The sequence below is a fragment of the Tamandua tetradactyla genome, chromosome 5 (genome assembly GCF_023851605.1).
Source record: "Tamandua tetradactyla isolate mTamTet1 chromosome 5, mTamTet1.pri, whole genome shotgun sequence".
Taxonomy (NCBI): domain Eukaryota; kingdom Metazoa; phylum Chordata; class Mammalia; order Pilosa; family Myrmecophagidae; genus Tamandua; species Tamandua tetradactyla.
This window is the reverse complement of record NC_135331.1, coordinates 70,400,214-70,425,928: the sequence shown is the minus strand read 5'-3', so window position 1 is coordinate 70,425,928 and position 25,715 is coordinate 70,400,214. Positions and strand designations below refer to the sequence as shown.

Genomic DNA, 25,715 nt, shown 5'->3' with positions numbered 1-25,715 from the left:
CCCTCATACCAAAACCAGGCAAAGATATTACAAAAAAAGAAAACTACAGACCAATTTCTCTAATGAATATAGATGCAAAAATCCTCAATAAAATTCTAGCAAATCATATCCAACAACACATTAAAAGAATTATACATCATGACCAAGTAGGATTCATCCCACATATGCAAGGATGGTTCAACATAAGAAAATCAATTAATGTAATACACCATATCAACAAATCAAAGCAGAAAAATCACATGATCATCTCAATTGATGCAGAGAAGGCATTTGACAAGAGTCAACATCCTTTCCTGCTGAAAACACTTCAAAAGATAGGAATACAAGGGAACTTCCTTAAAATGATAGAGGGAATATATGAAAAACCCACAGCTAATATCATCCTCAATGGGGAAAAATTGAAAACTTTCCCCCTAAGATCAGGAACAAGACAAGGATGTCCACTATCACCACTATTATTCAACATTGTGTTGGAGGTTCTAGCCAGAGCAATTAGACAAGAAAAAGAAATACAAGGCATCAAAATTGGAAAGGAAGAAGTAAAACTATCACTGTTTGCAGACGATATGATACTATACGTCGAAAACCCGGAAAAATCCACAACAAAACTACTAGAGCTAATAAATGAGTACAGCAAAGTAGCAGGTTACAAGATCAACATTCAAAAATCTGTAGCTTTTCTATACACTAGTAATGAACAAGCTGAGGGGGAAATCAAGAAACGAATCCCATTTACAATTGCAACTAAAAGAATAAAATACCTAGGAATAAATTTAACTAAAGAGACAAAAAACCTATATAAAGAAAACTACAAAAAACTGCTAAAAGAAATCACAGAAGACCTAAATAGATGGAAGGGCATACCGTGTTCATGGATTGGAAGACTAAATATAGTTAAGATGTCAATCCTACCTAAACTGATCTACAGATTCAATGCAATACCAATCAAAATCCCAACAACTTACTTTTCAGAATTAGAAAAACCAATAAGCAAATTTATCTGGAAGGGCAGGGTGCCCCGAATTGCTAAAAACATCTTGAGGAAAAAAAACGAAGCTGGAGGTCTCGCGCTGCCTGACTTTAAGGCATATTATGAAGCCACAGTGGTCAAAACAGCATGGTATTGGCATAAAGATAGATATATCGACCAATGGAATCGAATAGAGTGCTCAGATACAGACCCTCTCATCTATGGACATTTGATCTTTGATAAGGCAATCAAGCCAACTCACCTGGGACAGAACAGTCTCTTCAATAAATGGTGCCTAGAGAACTGGATATCCATATGCAAAAGAATAAAAGAAGACCCATATCTCACACCCTACACAAAAGTTAACTCAAAATGGATCAAAGATCTGAACATTAGGTCTAAGACCATAAAACAGTTACAAGAAAATGTAGGGAGATATCTTATGAAACTTACAATTGGAGGCGGTTTTATGGACCTTAAACCTAAAGCAAGAGCTCTGAAGAAGGAAATAAATAAATGGGAGCTCCTCAAAATTAAACACTTTTGTGCATCAAAGAACTTCATCAAGAAAGTAGAAAGACAGCCTACACAATGGGAGATAATATTTGGAAATGACATATCAGATAAAGGTCTAGTATCCAGAATTTATAAAGAGATTGTTCAACTCAACAACAAAAAGACAGCCAACCCAATTACAAAATGGGAAAAAGACTTGAACAGACACCTACCAGAAGAGGAAATACAAATGGCCAAAAGGCACATGAAGAGATGCTCAATGTCCCTGGCCATTAGAGAAATGCAAATCAAAACCACAATGAGATATCATCTCACACCCACCAGAATGGCCATTATCAACAAAACAGAAAATGACAAGTGCTGGAGAGGATGTGGAGAAAGAGGCACACTTATCCACTGTTGGTGCAACCACTGTGGAAGGCAGTTTGGCGGTTCCTCAAAAAGCTGAATATAGAATTGCCATACGACCCAGCAATACCATTGCTGGGTATCTACTCAAAGGACGTAAGGGCAAAGACACAAACGGACATTTGCACACCAATGTTTATAGCAGTGTTATTTACAATTGCAAAGAGATGGAAACAGCCAAAATGTCCATCAACAGATGAGTGGCTAAACAAACTGTGGTATATACATACGATGGAATATTATGCAGCTTTAAGACAGGATAAACTTATGAAGCATGTAATAACATGGATGGACCTAGAGAACATTATGCTGAGTGAGTCCAGCCAAAAACTAAAGGGCAAATACTGTATGGTCCCACTGATGTGAACGGACATTCGAGAATAAACTTGGAATATGTCATTGGTAACAGAGTCCAGCAGGAGTTAGAAACAGGGTAAGATAATGGGTAATCGGAGCTGAAGGGATACAGACTGTGCAACAGGACTAGATACAAAAACTCAAAAATGGACAGCACAGTAATACCTAATTGTAAAGTAATCATGTTAAAACACTGAATGAAGGTGCATCTGAGCTATAGGTTTTTTTTTTTTTTTACTATTATTATTACTTTTATTTCTTTTCTCTATATTACCATTCTATATCTTTTTCTGTTGTGTTGCTAGTTCTTCTAAACCGATGCAAATGTACTAAGAAACGATGATCATGCATCTATGTGATGATGTTAAAGTTAATTTCTTTTTTTCCGTTAATTAATAAAAAAAAAAATTCATGGTAAGAAGTTGGAGTGAGCAAATTGGATTAGCTGATAGGAAAATAAACTTGCTACCACCCATGTACTGCTTTAAGTAAGGTAAAAGAATGGAACAAAATACTCTCTTATTTTATAGTCATGTCTAAGAGAATCAATGAAAATCACAGGGTACAATCTAACAAATCCCAAGAGATTCACTAAATTGGAGTCATAGAGCTCAGCTATTAAGATATGAGGGCCTATCTGTAAGCCAGAAACTCAAAAACATGTTTCGTATGCTATAATTGTTCAACTCTTTTCCAGAGCAACTTATAAAATCAGTTTCCCTGAATACATATAAAACGAAAACTCTCCTTCATTCATAATGAACAAGTCATTAGAAATGTAAAGGTCTAGTCTCAATGCACTATTATGGTGGTTCAACTTTCAATTGTAATATTGATTTAATAAGAACTTACAGCATCTGCTTTACAAATGGTGTTGGCTATATGTCGACACAGCATCTTTAGCCAGTTTTCTTTTGGGAGTTCCTCTGATGTCATCTGGAAACTGAGCAGCACATTGGCCTGCTCTGTTGGTGGTCTCACAAGCAAGGCAAAAGCATTATGGCAATCTAGAGTTCCAGAATAACCATAAATATTATTTATATTTAATAACATCCCAAGAAGCTCCAACTCCTTGTAAAGTAATAAACTTTTGCAAATATTGTTCTCTTAGAACAAAATTCCAAAAATATTATCTCTTTTCTGTAATCTTCTCGCCCCACCCAAATTTTTAATTAAACAAAGAACTTCAACATACTAAGATGAAGCACTGGGAGGAATTATAACAATCTGTACCATGTAAGAAATCAACGATGATAACTTAATGACATTAGGCAAACATTATTTTGCATGACACTTAATATTATCTAAATGGTGTTTAAGTAAAGAAAACATTTAGATTTAATCATTTCTTTTAGAATTCAAGAATATAATCTTTTAATTAAATTGGTGTTATAGGAATAATTCAACAGCTTATCTGACTTTTAGTTCAAAGAAATAAAATACCTAAATAATAACGTTCTGTTATGTTTTGTGACCAACATGCCAAACCATAACGTATTTATTTTAACAATGAAGTCTTCAATAATTAAAATTAAAAAACATGGAAGTGACTTAAATAAACCACTATGTAACCCTTTTTAAAAATCCAGAATTTATTTGATAACCAAGAGAAAAGCAATATAAATTGTTGTTTAAATTTTCTTTGAGAATTATTTTTCATAAACTCAAAGTGTTCCATCATTAAAGGATGGAAACAATATGGAAAACATATGCCTAAATATAAAAGCATATTTCTAGCAGGTACAAGGGTAGAATTCTCACCTGCCATGCAGGAGACCCGGGTTTGATTCCCACCCATGCACTTCCAAAGCAAACAAACAAATGAAAAACCAAACAAATGAACAAAAATCAACAAATGGTGTGGCAATAAGGGGATACTTACATAGGAATAAAAGAATGAAATGTGACCCCACCATACAGCATACAAAAAAAAAAAAAATCAAAAACATATGCCTACCAATCAAAATTGGGCCATGCACATACATCAAAAGATGCCAATAAACAGATGATGCTGTTTTGATAGGTATAAATTTTTTGCAATTTCAGGCCTTCAATGACCTCTTCCTAACACTTTCAAAGTTGACAGGAAAAGATTTCCGAAATGCACATTTAACTCCCTGTCAAGTCTACCAAAATTACTTTGAATATATTGGTTTCATAAATACCTATTCCTGGTATACATTCTAAATGTATCCCTAACAATGCAGCAACTGGAAACAGAGGAGGCTTAAGATAATGGGCGATTTCTTTTTTTGAGTTCTGAAAAAATAAAAATAAGTTTTAGTGTGGGAATAGACTAGGGCATTATTTTGATGTGTAACTACTTAAGAATGCTTTGTCCCTTACGATATGAAGATATTATACAGTTTGACACAGCACTTTCATTTGAAAAATTAAGTCTGTTCCTAGAGATGGGATGGAGGTATAAGAGCAATTACTTTATCAGATCTGATCAAATATAAAGATGACTTACAGTTATTGGGGGAAAAAACATAAGGGCGTGAATCAAACCTACAATAAATATAAACTATTTTTATTTAGCTAATTGCTTTTCCAATGAACATACCTTCTGTCTCTCTTATGTTCAGCACCTTCTTAATCTGAGAAAGAGGCATTAGATGAATATGCTTAAGAGAAGCTGGAGGTCTGGTCTGGCCATGAGGACTCCTAAAAGTGCCAATAACCTTGTGGCGTTTCCTTGCTATCTGAATATAGAAGAAAACAAGTCGTTGTCAGCAGTATGATTAAGAACAAAGACTCAATTCTTTAAAATAATCACATAAGTCTCTATGCAGCTCATCTGACTATGAGTCATTCCAGAGTTACTATGTGATAAGCAGAATCACTATGCAATAAAATTATACGTATAACTGTGTAGCAGATATGTTTATGATTACATGAGAAGCTCAAATGCCAGGAAACCAACCAATGGATAGCGTGTGTGTATAAATGTTCCCAGAGGTATGAAAGAGAAGCGTGGTAAGAAGCGATAGTTTCAAAGGACTGGGAAATCTTGAATAAAAGGCCCTCGGTTCAAGAGAAAGGGAATAGTTGCTCTGGGATCCCTCTCCTGGGTTCAAAAAACAACTGATTTCAGAATAGAAGCAAATAATTTCTCAGATCCTGTGCAAAGGCACTGAGGATAGAGAATAAGATAGAAATAGCTCCTTTCTCATGAAATTTATATTCACTGAGAAAGGGAAACATTAAAGAAATAATTATATAATTTTAGTAGGTAATAGATACAAATCACATTAAACAGGTGATAGATACAAATGATAAAGTCAAGGTGCTACATTAGGATGCAACTTTACCTAAACTGGGAACTCATGCAAAAGGTAAAGATCAGTAAGGTAAAGCTGGTGAAGAAAGGAGCAAAACCAGAACGGACTTTGTGATTTACGATTTACTTGGATTCTGTGAATTTTATAAGGTTTTTCAATTTTTTCACGAGCCCAGGATATCATTTGCCATTTTAAAAGAACATCTCTTTTGCAGTGATAACCATCAACTGAGATATATTAACATAAAAAGATTTAGATTAATCTACTTAAAGAATTAAAATTGACTGGGCATTATCATAACAAAATGTGGCTGGGAAATGCTGTGCTGTCTTCTGTTGAGCAAAGACCAAAAGCCATGGCAATCAGTATAATATTCAAATTGGAGCAGAAATATAACACAGATCCATGCTTAAACATATCAAATATTACAAGTTCATTTACACTACTATAGTGAAAATAAATGATAAAGCCTTTTCTTTAAATAATTATCTTCACTTTAACATTTGAATATGGGGCTGGCAATGGTGGTGTAGTGGAAGAGTTCTCGCCTGCCATACCGGAGACCTGGGTTTCAATTCCCAGTGCCTGCCCATGTAAAAAAATAAAATAAAATAATAATAATATTTGAATAGTTTTAATTTGACTAAGTAAAATAATGAAATGACTTTAAGGTTCATTGTTTAAAAAGGAAAATCAATGACAATTTTTAATACTGACAATACAAATGTTGGTACATGGTAATTTTTTAAAAATCAAAAACAAAACATAAAAAAGGAAAGCATATCCTTAAGTTCCAAACTAGCTTAGTTCCAATAAAACATTTTTTGTCAATTAAAGAGATAATAATCTGAATTTTACCAGTTTTGGATGTTTCTAACTTTTCACCATTGAATATGCTTGTTAAAAGTTTTTAAACAGGTTAAGTACTATATTTCTCATTCCAAACTTGCTGGGGTTTTTTTCTGTTAAACCAGCAAGCTAAAATAATAAGATTTTAGGAGTACAGATTGTGAAGTCCAAACTGAGTATGTCAGAAATAGAGCAGTTTCAATTGAAGTGATTCTAAACCTGGGAAGCTAAGAGAGAGAAACAGTAAGTGACTAGGATCAAGAAGGTAAAGGAAATGAGAGGCCACAGAATGCATAATGGGCTAGGAAGCTGTAGGGGATGATGAATGGCAGGAATTAAAGTGGAAGGAAAAATTAATGATCGAGTTAGAAAATTCTCAAGATATTGTGGGGATAAAAGATCAAAAGTTTCAAAAAATCACAACTCTGTCAGGAATAAGGGGATAAAACACAGAATGGATTCAAAAGTAAGGATAGCCTGAACTATTAAATGAAGGGAGCCAGCTAACTTAGGGACTTCAACAAGAAAAGCCTAGAAATGTGTCAATAGAAGCAAACAGAAATATAGAGAAACTATGTACAATAAAATCCCATGACAATGCTAATTCAGATAAAATATGATTGAAAAATGGACTCTACCTACCCTCTGTTCTCAAAAGGAGGGGTAAGAATAGGGGGTTGGGATTAGGGGGCAGGTAATTAGAATTATGTGCCTCATGAGTTTTTACGACTTTCTGAGTTCAGGGTCTGGTCAATTATGTACGATATATTTTTACTATCTTTACTTTTGTGCTTTCTGTGACAGTACTAATCAAACGAAAATAACATTTTTCATTAACCTCACAACAAAGCTCTGCAAATAACATAAGTAATTTTTTCTGAGATTTTATTGCAACTGTTACTTCTCTGTATATAGTTTGTTCTCTAAGATTTCCTTGTACTTTAATACTTTAAATAAAGTACATGATATTAGAAGATAGCACTTCAAGAGAAGTAAAGTAGAAAAAGATAAAAGGGGAATAGATATTAAAGAAAAAGGAAAAGTATCAAATCACTTTGATAGAGGCAACAGACAGTTACCCAACAATAGGAATGTCAAATAAGTCATCTTGCTAATGTGTTTTATTAAAATGAACATTTTCCTCTTCTGAGATGAAGGAAAATGCATTCATTTATATCCCACATGAGCTTGTCTTATTTAAAAATACACTACTAAAAGAATGAAAGAGTTGAAAAAGCACACAAACGTAAACCAATTTGCCTTAAGGGTAATCTAGGAAGAAAAAAGTTAACTTGAATAGACGAGAATTTTAGAATTAGAAACATTGCTCCCCATCTGATGTTCTTACCACAAACTCAACCTAAAACTTTCTGATTTAAGGAAGAATCAGGGAGATTGTAAATGAATTCATAATATTAAATGATCAAGTTACCTCTCATTTCAACAAAAATACTGACTTCACCTTTGCTGGAAAAAGCAGCTTAAATTTCAATAAGACAGACATAAATTATTTTGTGAATCTTGAATAAATACACATGGAAACAAGAAGTTTAAACATTCATATGCATATACATGGATATAAACTAACTTTTCATTTTGAGTTAAATTTGAATACATGGAAATTTATCATACTTCTTAATATGATCTTCTAAAAACATTCTACCAATACTAAATTAACAAATAGCCTCAATAAAAATAAGTGATTACTTAAGTTGACTTTAAACGTCTATATTACACTTTAATCAAAGTTTGATTTTAAATATTCAGGGAAAAAAGTCACAAAAATCAGCAGTGTTGTTATAGTACATTAAAGTACAAATTTACCTCCAAGCAGTCATTAAAGAGGAAGAGAGTTACTTGTTCTCCTCTGTCACAGGGGTGCTCACCTAGAGAAATTGTCTCAATTCGTTGTACTAAGCTTCGGTGAGAAGACAAAAGATTAGCCTGTACAGATTGAAAATATTAATAAAAGAGATTACTTGGTATTAGGTATAAACTAAAGTTATAATTTAAAAGACAGTAGTGCCAAAATTTATATTAAAACTGCAGAAATCTCAGTAACAAGAAAAAAAGAAAATAAATTCATAGTCAAAAAATAAATAAATACTTGCCGGACATCCATCTACTTCATAAACAACATCAAAAATTTGCTTTTGGGCTTCTGTTTTTCTCTTATCCTCATTAATATGTCTGAAAAATTAATAATTATTTTTAAAACTTTTAAAACAATAGAATATGAAAACTACATACAAATATATCTAATGTTACATAAGATATGGCCTTGTGAATTTGTATTAATTTTGATAACTGAATCTATTAAAACATTTTCTAAAAGTATACCACTTCATTAAAAAAAAATCTCACAGTGAATTCTTTGGAAAGTATACTTTACCATAGTCCTTTTTATATTCTTCTTTATATACTCTTTACCATATTCTTATTCTTGATGAAATACATTAAAACTGTACAAAGTTCATATTAACATAATTTTGAAATTCTAGATATAAGCTCAATGATTTCACTCATGTCAACCCCAAGTCAAATGCTACATATTATATTAAAACATAAATCGAGACTACTGCTTTTAGACAAGATGGAATAAGAAAGAATGGATTTACCCGCCCTGCATGGAAAGTAAATAACCAAACAAAATGTAAAAGAACAAGGGCTTTCAAGACATTGGATATTAATTCCTGTTATGCAAAAAACAAGCCAGGCAAACTTTATAGTTTTGAGAAAGATTTCTCTCTGCAAAGTGCAGAAGCAGTGCCCTGCAATTTTCTAAGTGAAAGAAACAAAGCTGGGAGGAAAAGATGGCTTAAGTTTGCAAGTTACAATTTGTGAATTTGTATTAATTTTGATAACCGAATCTATTAAAATATTTTCTAAAAGTATACCACTTCATTTTAAAAAAAAAATCTCACAGTGAATTCTTTGGAAAGTATACTTTACCATAGTCCTTTTTATATTCTTTTATATTCAATACAAATTGAACTAAGAGAGAACTCCATAGACCTGCAGAAGGTTCCCTAATGTATTCAGTTAAGCAGTGATCAGCATATGTATGTGAGGAAATACTCAGGGTAGGGAAAGAAATTCTGGAAAAGATGAGAGCAATCCAAGTGAAAAACTTCATGAAAGGGACATGGGAAGAATATTAAGAAAGGTCCTGACTGGCTCTGCATCCCAGCTTGCCAAGCAACTTCCCTATGCCTCCTGGCCAAGGTTTTAACAAACCTCACCAAAATGTCATCTCAAATGGAACACACCATGGAAACTATGATGTTTACATTTCATAAATTTTCTGGGGATAATGGCTACTTAACAAAGGAAGAACTGAGAGTACTCATGGAAAAGGAATTCCCTGGATTTTAAAAAAGACTCTCCAGCTGTGGACAAAGTAAATGAAGGAACTAGACCAGTGTTGAGATGGCAAAGCACAGCTTCCAGAGCTTCTTTTTGCTAATTGCTGGGCTCATCATCACATGCAATGATTATTTTGTAGTCCACATGAAGCATAAGGAAAAAAAGTAGGCAGAATTTAGGAATTAATTCCCCCCACCCTCATAAGAATTATCCCAAGAGTCACTTTAGATGTCGGCCCCACAGCTTCCTTCTATATAAAGATTTCAAAACATATGGGGTCCTTAGAAAATGTACAAATAAAATCCAACTCCGATTTGACAAGCAGTGAAAGAAAAATCTATTAAACGCCAGATAAGCTTTTAATTTTTATATCGTTTGCATCCTCTTGCCCTCAATAAACCAATTTCATTTTATAATGAAAAAAAAAAGAATGGTCATACCTCAACAGGGAGGAAAAATAATCTTAGACTAAATGCTGTTCTGGTCCTGCCTACCAAAGCTTAAAAAACAAGACAGGAAAATATCCAATAGTTTGCAAGTAACTTAAATACACCCCAGAAAAAAGCTAAGGAATATTTATAGGAATACAAAAAAAAAAAATCCAGCACTCAACAAAGTAAAATTATAATGCCTGGCATTTTTAGACATACGAAGAAGCAATAAAACATGACATAATGAAGAGGAAAAAAGAAACAAGTGAAACAAACAGAAATAAAATAGATGATGGACTGAGTAGACAAGCATATTAAAACTTGTTACTATAACTATTTAATAGGTTCAGAAAACTACAGGAAAGATTGACCATATTAAACAGTTTTTTTTAATCCAAATTAAACTTCTAGATATAGAGGTACAATGTCCAATGAAAAATACACTGGATTGAAATAGATTAGACATTGCAGAAGAAAACATTAGTGAAATTGAAAACAGTAATAGAAAAATTAAAAAAAATAAAACAGAGGAAAAGACTGTAAAAAAGAATTAGCATCAGTGGTAGAATGCTCACCTTACATGCAAGAGACCCAGGTTCACACCACACCCCACCCCCTCACAAAAAAAAATTTAAAAAGCCTCAACTGAGCTGTGGGACAACTTGAAGAAGCCAAAGAGGAGGAGGTGGGGAAGACAGAGAAAATATTTGGAAAGATGGTGATAAAAACTTGGTAAGAATTATAACACCTCCAATACAAGAAGCTCAGTGAAACACAAGCACAAAAACATGAAGAAAACTGCACTAAGGGACTTCATAATCAAAGTGCTTAGAAAAGCAAAGAGAAGTTCTGATAAATAGCCAGATCTGTATTAGGGTAAGAAAATGATATCAAATGGTAAATCAAAAACAAAGGAACAAATAAAGAGAAGCAAAAACAGTTAAAAAAAAAAAAAGGTTAATATAACAAACTCACAAATACATATTTGGCTCTCCTTTCTAGTCAGCTTCCTTTAAAAGACATAAAATCAAATAAAGCAATAATCTAACAGTGTACTGTTGGGTTTGTAACATATGTAGATCATATGTACAACAATAATCACACAAAAAGGGGAAGAAGGAATGTGGCTAAAGGAGAACAACTTTTCTATATCTCATTGGAATTAAGTCAATACAAAACTGAAGTAGATATTCTTAAGATATATGTAGGTAAGCCTTAGAGAAATCCTTAAAAAATTAGATTTAAAAACATAGGGAAGAATATCATTTAAAAACTTAAAATGTTAACACTAGAAAATATTTTCAATGCAGATAAAAAGCAATAAAGACAGAATAGAGGAACAAAAAAGGCAAGAAGTATATAGAAAACAAAAAGTAAAACACAAATTAAATCTAACATATTTATTGTAATTCCTAACATAAATCCAACATATTTATAATATCAACAATAACATTAAATATAAACGAATTATTACATTGGATAAAAAGCACAGTCCAAATATATACTATCTGCAAAAGACATACTTTAGATTCAGAGACACAAGTAGATTGAAAGTGAATGAGTGGAAAAAGATACAGTATGCAAAAAGTAACCAAACTATAGCTGGAGTGTCTATATTAACATGAGAAAATCAAGAAGGAAATAGAAGACTTGAATGACAGTATAAAATACATGAAACATACAATTATAGAACACTCCACCTAAGAGCAACAGAACATATATTCTTCTCAAGTGTACACAGAACATTCTCCAGGACATTAAAAAGCCTCAATAAAGATAAAAGGACTGAAATCATATGAAGCATGTTCGTTGACAACAGAGTGAAATAACAAATGAGTAAAGGAAAGAAATTTGGAAACTCACAAATACATGGACGTAAAAAAAAATACTAAATAACTAATGGATCAAGAAGAAATCAAAAGGGAAACTAGAAAATACTTTGAGGAAAATAAAATACACACACAACACACCAAAACTTATGGGATTTAGCTAACGCAGTACAGAGAGGGAATTTTATAGTTATAAGTGCTTATATTAAAAGTAAGAAAGAGCTGAAATCAGTAACCTAACCTCCCACCTTAAGATACTGGGGAGACCCAGCAATACCATTGCTAGGTATCTACTCAAAGGACTTAAGGGCAAAGACACAAACGGACATTTGCACACCAATGTTTATAGCAGCGTTATTTACAATTGCCAAGAGATGGAAACAGCCAAAATCTCCATCAACAGAAGAGTGGCTAAACAAACTGTGGTATATACATACGATGGAATATTATGCAGCTTTAAGACAAGATAAACTTATGAACCATGTAATAACATGGATGGACCTAGAGAATATTATGCTGAGTGAATCCAGCCAAAAACTAAAGGACAAATACTGTATGGTCCCACTGATGTGAACGGACATTCGAGAATAAACTTGAAATATGTCATTGGTAACAGAGTTCAGCAGGAGTTAGAAACAGGGTAAGACAATGGGTAATTGAAGCTGAAGGGATACAGACTGTGCAACAGGACTAGATACAAAAACTCAAAAATGGACAGCACAATAATACCTAATTATAAAGTAATCATGTTAAAATACTGAATGAAGCTGCATCTGAGCTATAGGGTTTTTTTTGTTTTTGTTTGCTTGTTGGTTTGTTTGTTGTTGTTGTTTTTTACTATTACTACTACTTTTATTTCTTTTCTTTATATTAACATTTTATATCTTTTTCTGTTGTGTTGCTAGTTCCTCTAAACCGATGCAAATGTACTAAGAAACAATGATCATGCATCTATGTGATGATGTTAAGAATTACTGAGTGCATATGTAGAATGGTATGATTTCTAAATGTTGTGTTAATTTCTTTTTTTTTTCTTTCCGTTAATAAAAAAAAATAATAATAAATACATTCATTATCTTTAGATTAAAAAAAAAAAAAAGATACTGGGGAAAGGGAAGCAAACTAAATCTAAAACAAGCAGAAGGAGTGAAATAATAAAAACCAGTATGGAAATTAATGATAGAGAATAGAAATCAATAGAAAAATCAACAAAACCAAAAGTTGGTTCTTTAAAAGGTCAACAATTGGAAAACTTTTAAACTGGAAAAAGAAAAAAAACTCACTAAACTAAAATCAGAAATGAAAAATGGGGATATCATAACCAAATTAAAAGGATCATTAAGAGAATACTATGAATAATTTGTATGTCAATATATTAGATAACCAAGATGTAATGGACAAATTCCTAGAAAGATGCAAACTACAGAAACCGATTCAAAAAGAAATAAGACAATCTGTGTCATCTATAACAAGAGATTTAAGCAGCAATCAAAAAACTATCCACAAAAAAAGTCCAGACCCAATGGTTTCACTGATGAATTATACCAAAGAAGTAGTACCAATTAATTCTTCACAAACTCTTCCAAAAATAAGAGGAGGGAACACTTCCCAACTCATTATCTGAAACCTGTATTATCCCACTACCAAAAGCAGACAAAGTCATCACAGAGAACTACAAGACAAATACCCTTTAAGAATATAGACACAAAAGTCCTCAATAAAATAAAATCTGGTAACATTTTATCACCTCGTTAAGAGATACAGAAAAGGAATTCGGCAAAATCTAACACCCAGCAAACTAGACAAAGAAAGGAACTTCTTCAATCTGATAGGGGAAATCCAGGAAAAACATACAGCTGACATAGTACTTACTAGTGAAGACTTGATTCTTTCCATTTGAAATTGGAAATAACACAAGGATATCTGTTCTCACCATTTCTATTCATCATTATACTTCTAATCAAAGTAATTAGGCAAGAAATCAAATAAAAGCAGATGCTGCAGTTGTTCAAAGATGACCTGACCTTGCAATATGGAAAATTATTGCAATATGGAAAATATTAGAGTAAGTTTAGCAAGTTTGGGGTGTACAAGTTCAATATATAGGGTAAGCAGGGCAAGATTGCAGCATAGGGAGGTGTGGAATATAGTTTGTCTCCTAGAGCAGCTAGTAAATAGTCAGGAACTGTCTGGAACAATTGTTTAGGAGACATCCATGACTGAACATTTATCATACACCAGTCTGAAATGGGTGGAAGGGCCGAGATCATACTACAGAACTGTAAGTAAAGCCTCCAAACTCTGGAGGCTGTGTCCCCCAATTGACACAGTAGCTCAGTTGGAAACACTTTGTCATGGGAAAAAGAAAAGCTCACTCTCTGCTGGAGGCAAGGGAGGGCAGCCCAATGAAGCTCCAAATCAGTTTTAATTAACCAATTTGGATTATTAAATACAAGCTGCAAGCACAGATAAACCTAAGAGCAAGAAGGAAAGGAATACTGAGATCTCTCTGCAGAAAAGAGAGGGGGCAAACAAAAAGAAAAATTTTAAAAAAAGGACTTCTAAAGTAGGCCCAGTCAGAATACTGGAAATCAGCTGTGCCTCAAGGCACATAAAACCAGGTACCTACTCCAGTTCTTGACAGGCAAACCTTGGGGACTGGGGACTGGCTCTGAAAGGGGTTGTTGTTTTTGTTTTTTTCAACTATTTTAAGTACCTCATTAGAAAAAGCTTCAGGCATTTTCAATTCTAAGTCCTGAACCACACAAAGGTGGATTTAAGATAGGTTTGACAAAGTAACAAGTAAAGGAGGTAATTCTCTAAGGGGCTTAATTCCCCAGGGAAAGGGGAGGCAGGGCCCAGCTAAAGCAGCTGCCCTAAATCAGACAATTCAGAACCCAGGGACTAAGCCCTAAGCCCACCTTCTACCTCAGCACCTTCTATCTCAGCCTCTGTCTTAACCATGCCCCTGCCAGCTACAGGGTCTGCTTAGAATTAAAGGCACCATACCACTTTATGCTAGTGGGGAGATGCAGGTTGAAAAGAATCACCTGCTTGCAAGGATAGGTACAGAACAGTTTAGTCTTCACAGGAATCTCTAACAACCTGCTTGGTCTTATCCCCAAGGAAACCTGATACTGATTACAGCCTCTTCCTGAGACCTGGGCCTATCTTGTCTGGGACAATCTGACTAGGGTTGATCATATCTGGGGAGACTATTCCCCACACCCCTTAAAACAAAGGTTCCATTTAGGCAGGGCAAGAACCAGAAAAACAAGAGCTGAAAAATTGTGAACAGTTAAATAGAAGCTATGCTAGATGTCTAGAATAAGTTGATTGAATAGCCAAAAACAGATAGAGATTAAAGCTAGCTAACAAGAAAACCCTAGGTAAAAGAGTAAAAATGATCTCCAGAATAAACTAATCAAGGAAATTAGATGTCAAGATACCCTAAAAAATTACAAGTCATACGAGGAAAAATGAAGATATGGCCCCACTCAAAAGAACAAACTAATACTTCAAATAAGATACAAGAGTTGAAACAAATAAGTAATGTTCCATCGCACATGCTAAATTAAATAAAATAAAATCAACAAACTGAGGGAAGATATGTCAAATGAAATGAAAGGTATAAAGACAACTTTGGGTGACCATAAAGAACTCAAAAGACTGAAAAAAAAATGGCCAAACTTAAGAGAATGAAAGGCGTAACAGAAAAGATGAAAAACACTACAGAGACTTACAACAGTAGATTTGAAGAGGCAGAAGAAAGAATTAGTGACCTAGAGGACACCTGAAATCCTACACACAAAAGAAGAGATAGTGAAAATAATAGAAAGATATGAGTAGGTTCTCAGGGAATTAAATGACAACATGAAGCTCAGGAATAACATAACAGCAATCTGTTATGGTTGTCCTAGAAGGAGAACAGTAGTGAAAGGGGCAGAAAAAATAATGGAGGAAATAATTATTGAAAATTTCCCATCTCTTAGGAAAGACAAAATAACAGATCCAAGAAGTGTAGCGTATCCCAAACAGAATAGATCTGCATAGAAACACTCTAAGACACTTACTAATCAGATGGTCAAATGTCAAAGGCAAAGAGGGAATTCTGAAAGCACCAAGAGAAAAGTGATCCATCACATACAAGGAAGTTCCATAAGACTGCGTGCAGATTTTCCAGCAAAAAACCATGCACACAAGAAGTACAATATATTTAAAATTCTGGAAGAGAAAAACTGCCAACCAAGAATTCTGTACCTGGCAAAACCATCCTTCAAAAGTGAGCGAGAGTTTAAAATATTTTCAGACAAACAGTCACTGAGAGAATTTATGAAAGAGAAACCAGCTCTGCAAGAAATACTAAACGGAACACTGCAAACAGGAAAAGAGGGTGGTGCACTGGTGGCTCAGTGGCAGAATTTTTGCCTGCTGTGCTGGAGACCTGAGTCTGATTTCCAGAGCCTGCCCATGCCAAAAATAATAATAATAATAAACAGACAGGAAAAGACAGGAAAGAGAGGTCTGGAGAAGAGTGTAGAAATGAAGACAACTAGTAAGGGTAAAAAAAAAAAAAAAAAGGAAAAAAACAAACATAAAATCCAAAAGACAAAACTGCCTTTAAGTTAAAACATTAAATGTTAATGTAAACTCTCCAGTCAAAGATACACAGACTGAAGAATGGATTGAAAACAGGACCATCTATATGCTGTCTACAAGAGACTCAATTTAGACCCAAGGACAAAAACAGACTGAAAGTGAAAGGTTGTAAAAAGATATTTCATGCAAACAACAAGAATAGAATGGGGATAGCTACATTCAACAAGAATAGAGCCAGGATAGCTATACCAAATTAGACTTCAAATGTAACACAATTAAAAGAGACAAAGAAGGACACAACATATTAACAAATGGCACAATTTATAAATAAGACATAACAATCATAAATACTGATGCAATGACCAGAGGGCCACAAAATACATGAGACACACACAGAAAACACTGTAGGGAGAAGAAGACAACTCTACAATAATAGTTGGAGACTTCAATTCCCTCGTCTCACAAATGGATAAAACGTCTGGACAGAAGACTACTTAGGAAACAGGATTTTGAATAATATGATAAATAAACTACATTTAAAAGAACATTAAACCCCACAACAGCAAAATGCATATTTTTCTCAAGTGTTCATGGGTCATTCTCAAGGATAGAACATGTTGGGTAATAAAGCAAATCTCAATAAATTTTAAAGAATAAAATTGTACAAAACACTTTCTAGAATCATATTGGAATGAAGTTGGAAATCAATAATGGATGGAAGGTCAGAAAATTCACAAATAAATAGAGGCTAAACAAGACACTCTTAGATAACCAGTGGGTTAAGAAAGAAATTACAAAAGAAATCAGGAAATATCTCAAGGCAAATGAAAACGAAGACAAAACATATCAAAACTTATGGGATGGAGCAAAGGCAATACTGAGAGGGAAATTTATTGCCCTCTATGTCTATATCAAAAAAGAAGAAAGATTAGAAATCAAGGAATTAACTATTCACTTGGAGGAACTAGAGAAGGAACAGCAAACTAACCCAAAAGCAAACAGAAGGAAAAAAAAAATAACCAAGATTACAGCACAAATAAAGGAAATTGAGAACATGAAAACAATAGGGAATCAGCAAAACTGGAAGGTGGTTCTTTAAGAAAAATCAATAAAATCGATAGACTCTTACCTAGTGTCTCTAGGAGATCTCCAAATTAAATGTGGAAAGTGCAGCCTGGTTTCTCCTCGCAGCTTATAGTAAAATGCGACAGGAAAGAGATAAGCTAAAAATTGAACTCTTGAGTAAAAAAAACCAGAAATTGAGGTCCTGGAAAATTCTGGGCCTACAGAAAGGGAGACTCCAGAGTATAGTGCCCTGTGTGTGGATTTAACCAAATGTGGAAACACTCAGCCATTTCAGAGAAAGTCAGGATCAGACATAGAGTTATCCAGGAAAGATCTGTGGAAACTCCTCATGTCTGATGGGCATGATCCAAGGCTACTGCATAGAAAGCCAACCAGAGTGCTGTGGGACCTGTATAAACAGAACCGCTGCCAGTCTGGACTAGGGGGTTCAGAGAAGGGACACATTGGAGGAAAAATAACTTCAGAGGCAAAACCATGGAAACTGAGGTCTGAAGTCAAGAAGCCTTGGGCAAGGAAAGCAGACCCACCCAAGCACGTGGAGAGGGTGAGTTTGCCCCAAAGGCAGAGAATGGCCTTCCACCTTGTTGCAGTGGAAGAGTCATGTGGCCTCAGGCCTTGGAGAAGGTGAAGCACATTCCTTGGGGTTTGGGGAGAGCCTGGCTGCCACCACATGGAGGGGTTGAGCGTGTGCCCCGGAGATGGCAGAGAGCCTGGGTGCAGCCCCGATGCTTGGAGAGGGTGAAGCCTAGAGAAGGGTGGTCTTCCCAATATCCCCCAAGGTTGCATTCAGAGAGAGGCAGGTGTAGGCATTTGGAAAGGGTGGGACTGCCACTTTCTAAAGCCCTGAGGATAAATGACTCTCAGACTTTGAAATCTAATGGACTTTGCCCTGCAGGTTTCTGAAACTGTATGGGTCCGGTGACCTGGGTTCCTTCCTCTCTATGGAAATGTGTATATGTATCCTGTGAAAGTTGCTCCTTTGTATGTTGGCAGCAAATAACTTGTTATGAGTTTTCAAAGGTCCAGAGCAAATGGAGAGAATTTTGCCTTAGGATAGACCATGCCTGTAACTGACTTGATGAGATTTTATACTGTCTCTAATTTTGTACTTCATTCTATTGCTACTGAAAGGTTTAAGGATTTCTGATATTGTTATGAAATTAATGTATTTTGTATATGGGAAAAACATGTCTTAAAAAAGGGGCTAGAGGGTGGAATGTGCTGGTTTGAAAGGAAGTATGCCCCCTAAGAAAAGCCATGTTTTAATATAAATCCCATTTTATAAAGGTAGAATAATCTCTATTCAATACTGTATGTTTGAAACTGTAATGAGATCATCTCCCTGGTTGATGTGATTTAGTCAAGAATGGTTGTTAAACTGGATTAAGGGACAACATGTCTCCACTCATTTGGGTGGGTCTTGATTGGTTTATTGGAGTCCTATAAAAGAGGAAATATTTTGGAGAATAAGAGACTCAGAGAGAGCAGAGAATGCTGCAGCACCACGAAGCAGAGTCCACCAGCCAGTGACCTTTGGAGATGAAGAAGGAAAATGCCTCCCAGGGAGCTTCATGAAACAGGAAGCCAGGAGACAAAGCTAGCAGATGATGCCTTGCTTGCCATGTGCCCTTCCAGCCGAGAAAGAAGCCCTGCCTGTGTTTGCCACGTGCCTTTCCAGATGAGAGAAAAACCCTGAACTTCATCAGCCTTCTTGAACCAAGGTATCTTTCCCCGGATGCCTTTGATTGGACATTTCTATAGACTTGTTTACATTTTCTCGGTCTTAGAACTGTAAACTAGAAACTTATTAAATTCCCCTTGTTAAAAGCCGTTTCGTTTCTGGTATATTGCATTCCAGCAGCTAGCAAACTAGAACACCTAGGCTGAAAAGAAAAAAAGAGAGCGATACAAATAAATAAAATCAAAAATGGGAGAGCTAACCTAACTATTGACCCTGCAGAAATAAAGGAGATAATGAGAGGATACTATGAGCAGCTATATGCTAATAAACTAGACAACACAGATGAAATGGATAACTTTCTAGAAAAGAATGAACAACCAGCTCGGTGAATTGAAGTCGAGAGTATTGAGTTATCAGATTAGGGCCTATTGTAAAGGGTTGTAAGACCTTACAGTAGTCACATATACTCAAGAGTTCTAACTATTATGTCTAAATTTTGAGATTGTGAGCTGTTTGTATATAACCTGGTCATTACCAGAAACTTCAGGTATTTATGTGACACCTGAGACTCAGAGTTAGAGCTCTGAAGCTACTATCCCATACATGAACTGTTTAAAAAGTTGAAAAAGGGATCAAACATCAACTAGAGATATGAATGAAGCTGATCTGGATAAGACTTGGATAAATCAGAATACAGGGTAAAGGATGATACCGTCCATATATTAAAACTTCAACTTCTGTGCAAGACCAAAGGGAGAGATGTGTATTTGAGGCTAAAATTTATATTTTGGGTAGCGCATTACCTAATTTAACTTGTACGGTCAGATTAATTGAACACCATAATTAGATGGAATCTTGAATAAGACAGGAGATCTTGTTGACTTGTCCAGGTTAGTGTGACACCCCAATATATCCAAGAGGAATTTGAGCAGTAAATAAAAAAGTACTTGCAAAGCCCCCTTGGGGGTCAGGGGGAAAAGGAGGAAATATTCAAGTTCACCATTTGGAAAATTTCTGATATTCTCATAAGCAGTGGGGACAACCAAATCAATAGGCTGAGCTCTCAATCTTGGGTTTTGCCCCCATGAAACTTATTCCCTCAAAAGAGAAGCTACGCATACTTACAATTATGCCTAAGAGTCACCCCTAGAGTGACTCTTTTGTTGCTCAGATGTGGCCTCTCTAAGCTAACTCAACAGGTGAACTCACTGCTCACCCCACCCCCCCACCCCCATGTAAGACATGACTCCCAGGGGTGTAAATCTCCCTGGCAACATGGGACAGAACTCCCAGGATGAACTAGGACCCAGTATCATGACACAGAATTGGGAAAGCCTTCTTGACCAAAAAGGGGGGAAGAGAGAAATGAGAAAAAGTAAAGTTTCAGCAGTTGAGAAATTTCAAGCAGAGTCAAGAGGTTATCTTGGAGGTCATTCTTATGCATTATACAGATACCCTTTTTTAGTTTATGGTATATTGGAGTGGCTGGAGGGAAGTAACTGAAATATTGAGCTGTGTTCCAGTAGCCTTGATTATTGAAGACAGTTGTATCACTACATAGATTTTACAATGTGACTGTGATTGTGAAAACCTTGTGTCAGAAGCTTCCATTACCCACGGTATGGACAGATGACTAAACAATATAGATAAAAAGTAAATAAATAATGGGGGGGGGGATAAGGGGTAAAATAAATTTGGTAGACTGAAATACTAGTGGTCAATGAGAGGGAGGGGTAAGGGGTATGGAATATGTGAGTTTTTTTCTTTTTATTTCTTTTTCTAGAGTGATGCAAATATTCTAAAAATGATCTTGGTGATGAATACACAACTATGTTATGACACTGTGAGCCACTGATTGCACACCATGTATAGACTGTATGCGTGTAAAGTTTTGTCAATAAAAATAGTTTTAAAAACCCTCAGCAATAAGAAAACAATCAAGTTATATTTATTTTTTTTAAAGTGTGCAAAGGCCAACTCTGCGATTGAAACCATTGCCTGCCCCCCTACCTGGGACATGACATCCAGGGGTTAAAGTGTCCCTGGTGGCATGGGAGATGACTCCCAGGGATGAGCCTGGCCCTGGCACCATGGGATCAACAATGCCATCCTGACCAAAAGGGGGAAAAGAAGTGTAACAAATAAGGTATCAAGGGCTGATAGAGTTCAAATAGAGTCAAGAGGCTCCTCTGAAGGTCTTTTTCACACAAGCTTCAGTTAGATATCACTACCTATCACAGCTTGTCAAACTTCAACCTAAACCATTCCTGCCAATCCTAAAGAATACCTAGGGCTTTACGTAAGATTCTACGAAGGTTCCAAGCACTAAGGTAACTTTCCAGAAATTTACAGCCTCCAAATCAGCCTTTAGAGCAGTTAAGTCCTGAAATGCAAAGGAACCAGCCTCTCTAAAACATCAACTAGTTTCATTCCCCTATCCCATATTAGCAACAGCCCCTTTCAACATGAAAAACTTACAATGGGCATAGCCCAAATACCCCTAAAGAGTGGAAGAAAGATCAAAAGTGATGGAGTTATATAGAGAAGGTAGGGTTTAACAAATGAGCATGATTGCTAAATCATTATATTGATATTTCTTTTACTCTCCAGTGGTCTTGGAGCAGCTGGTAGTAATAACCTAAAAATGTAGAACTGTAACCCATGCCAAACTCTGAAATCTGTTCTACGAATATTACTGTGGTGTGCTTTTAAATTTATTGCTTCTTTGTATATATGTTATTTTTCACAAAAAAAAAAAAAAAAGGAGGAATACAACAGAGAAGATGTGATTTAACAAATGAGCATGAATGCTGAATCATTATATTAATATTTACTTTGGTCTCCAGGGTCTTTGAACAGCTAGAAGAAACCATGAAAAATCATGGAACTGTAACCCATACCAAACTTTAAAATCTGTTCTAACTATTTCTTAAAACTTACTTGGAAATTAATTGCTTTTTGTATATATGTTATATTTCACAATAAAAAAGCAACTGTGATGATAAAGGCACAGCTATATAATGATATTGTGAATCACTGATTGTACACTTTGGATAACTACATGGTATATAAATATATAATATATATCAGTAAAAATAAAAATAATAAAAAAACAGAGGGCAAAGGATTTGAACAGGCATATCACCGAAGAATAGGAAGGCAAATAAGTAGTGAAAAGATGTTCAACATCATTTACATTAGAGAGATGCAAATAAAAACTACAGTTAGATACTATTACACATCTATCAGAATATCTCAAACTGAAAGTCTGACCATATTGAATACTGGTGAGAACACAGGGCAACAGAACTCACATACATTGCTGATACTAATATAAAATAGTACAACTACCCTGGAAACAGTTTGACAATTTCTTAAGAAATTTTACATATACCCACCATATGACCTACCATTCCTACTCATAGGAATTTAATCTAAGAGAAATGAAAGGACACGTACATTCAAAGACTTATTCATAAGCATTCACGGCAACTTTATTTGTAATAGATAAAAACTGGAGACAAATATCCATCATCACATGAATAGATCAATTGTGGTGTTACCAATACAACGGAAAACAAAAATAAGTGAATTATTGATGTGTACAATAAGGATTAATCTCAAAATAATTATGCGGAGTGAAAATAAAGCCTGATAAAATGAAACACACTACTTCATTTAGATAAAATTCTAAAAAATTTTATCTAACTACTGGAGAGAAGAGCAGTGGCTGCTTTGGGATGGGTGGGGCATAGTGGAAAAGAAGATTAGATTACCAAGGGGGATGAGTAAACTTTTGAAAGATATGTTCTTCATTTTGTTTGTTTATGAGAGTGTACATATGGTTTATGAGTATATTTAAGCCAAAATATATTAAGCTTTATATTTTAATTGTGCAGTTTGAATAGATGGAAAGAAAATAATAAAATCTTACTGAAGTTACTAAAAGCATGTATATATAACATAAATATTTATTAGCTATGTTACATATAACTACTGTTGTTAAAATGCAATTTTAGGGGGATTCCTTGGGTTTGTTTAAATGACAAGAACTGGTGAATTTATGCTGTTTCATTAATTTAGCTGATAGATTATGAGTCCTTCAATCAACCATAAGCATTTACTCCCTAGATAAAGGATCAAGAATTTCAAAACTTTGTATCTGATCAAATTCTATAACATTTATAAATCTGCATCACAATTCAATGCTAAAGTAGCAGTTCCTCTGATTTGATATTTACTGAAAACCTACAATAAGCACGGCACTTAGGGTAGGGATATTTAGAGATATTCTTAACCTCTTAGGAAACATGAATAATGTTAATAGGGAAAGAAATCTTTAATCATTCATCTTCTCAGCTTTTTATCCCTATAGTAGCCAGGGAAGAAACAGGTCAAATGACTAGTCTATTCCTTATAGGTTACTTTATAATCTTTGTTTACCAAATATATTGTACATACACAACAAATAGCATAAGCTACCACCAAAAAAGTGTTTGTGTAGAACGAGTTACAGATGAGTTACAGACAGCTTCTAGTCCCAACTTTGCCACTAACAAAGTAAGTTGGGTAAGTAATAATTTCTCTGCATTTCTCTTCTATAAAAATATTTTAATGCTGACTGCCTACTTCATAGTTTGTTAAAAGGATCAAGGTAAGTAAGAATGTCAGAATACTTTAAAACAAATAAAAAGAAATCTTATCAACATCATTGCTTCAAAACTGTGATCCTGGTCCCAGGATAACAAACCAAAAGCATTATGGCTGGTTGATAAACATATAAATTAAGAATACAATCAAAAAATACAAAATTTACAAACTTAAATGTTTAACCCTTTCAGCAGCAATAGACATTAATATTAACTACTTTGGGCATTATTCTAGTGCTCGACTCTTTCTAGAACTCAAATTTCTAAAAGCCCTTCTTCAAGTATTTAAGAAACTCTCCTTCCTAAGAAAGTACTTTTATGGAATCTCAGAAATCATTTAGCTAAATCTATTAAATAGGTTGATACATAAAGAGTGTATGTACCTTCCATGAAATAAAATTAAAAGGAACAAAATTCAACTCTGATCATAACCAGAAAAAGTCATTTCTGATCAGAGCTATGGCTTCAAGTAAGACATGTTTAATTACAATCAAGCTTCCCAAATCAATTTCCAATTGAGTTGGTACTTTTAATAAATCTCTGACCAGTTCCCACTAATGTAATTCTATAAAATTCAAGATAGGAAACAAAAAGTCTTAAAGCAGTGAAAGCATATCATAAACCTTTTCTTTTTATTTCACCAAGTTCAAATTCTTAAATCACATTTGGGTAGTTCACATGACTATAAAGAAAAAAAAGTTACAACTAATGGTATATGAAGAAAATAATGTTAATTAGTATATTTATAACATTTTTAAAAATCTAGACACTATTATTCTCTATGCACAAAGGTATAACACTTTTAGGGATAAATATCAGAATCCGATTAATCAATGCATTTTTACAATATTTATACTCTCATCATTTTAATGGGTAACTACACTATTGGAGAATAATTTATATATTATTCTACAAGAATCTGATATTGATATTTTTCTCTCCATTTATGACTAATTCAATTCCACTGTAAATCTAAGGAATTTTAAGAAATTGAAATGATGCACTCACGTCATTACTTCCTTTAGTGATCCAATAGCTTTTTCTAGAGTACTTTTGTCAGGATTTTCATCATCTGTGTGCTTCTTAAGATCTGTAATGACAAAATATTTTTTCAATGATTAAAACAATTCAGTGGTTTTACATCTAAGACTTTAAAAACTGTTGTCCATTACAACACGACATTCAGGGGTAAAAGTCTCCCTGACAACGTGGTGCATGACTCCCAGGGATGAAGAAGGCCCTGGCACCATGGAATCAACAATGTCTTCCTGGTCAAAAAGGGGAAAATAAGTGCAATAAAATAAGGCATCTGTGCTAGTCTGAAACTGTTCTGTACCCGAGAAAATCCATGTTCTTTAATCTTGATTCAACATTGTTGGGTGGGCTCTTTTGATTAATTTGGTTCCATGGAGAGATGACCCACCCAATTGTGGGTGGGATTACTTGATTAGGTGGTTTCCATAGAGATGTGTCTCCACCCATTCAAGGTCGGTCACTTACTGGAGTCTTTTAAGAGGGAACAATTCTGGAATAAACTTCAGCGCAGACACAGAGACATTTGGAGATGCAGAAAGAAAACGTCCCAGGGAAGCCATTTGAAGCGAGAAGCCAGGAGAAAAAGCTAGCAGACACTGCCTTCCCAGCCTACAGAGAAACCCCAAACACATCGGCCCTTTCTTGAGTCAAGGTA

The 25,715-nt window shown here is 34.7% G+C and overlaps 1 protein-coding gene across 1 annotated transcript in view; it reads right to left on the bottom strand.

Moving 5' to 3' along the window:
• The window catches only part of ECT2 (epithelial cell transforming 2), a 102,455-nt gene that overhangs the window by 28,918 nt on the left and 47,822 nt on the right, over positions 1–25,715 (bottom strand). Inside the window, 5 exon segments of the mRNA XM_077161060.1 lie at positions 3,104–3,258; positions 4,818–4,956; positions 8,209–8,328; positions 8,496–8,574; positions 25,034–25,115. Of these exon segments, the coding sequence (XP_077017175.1) occupies positions 3,104–3,258; positions 4,818–4,956; positions 8,209–8,328; positions 8,496–8,574; positions 25,034–25,115 (575 nt within the window).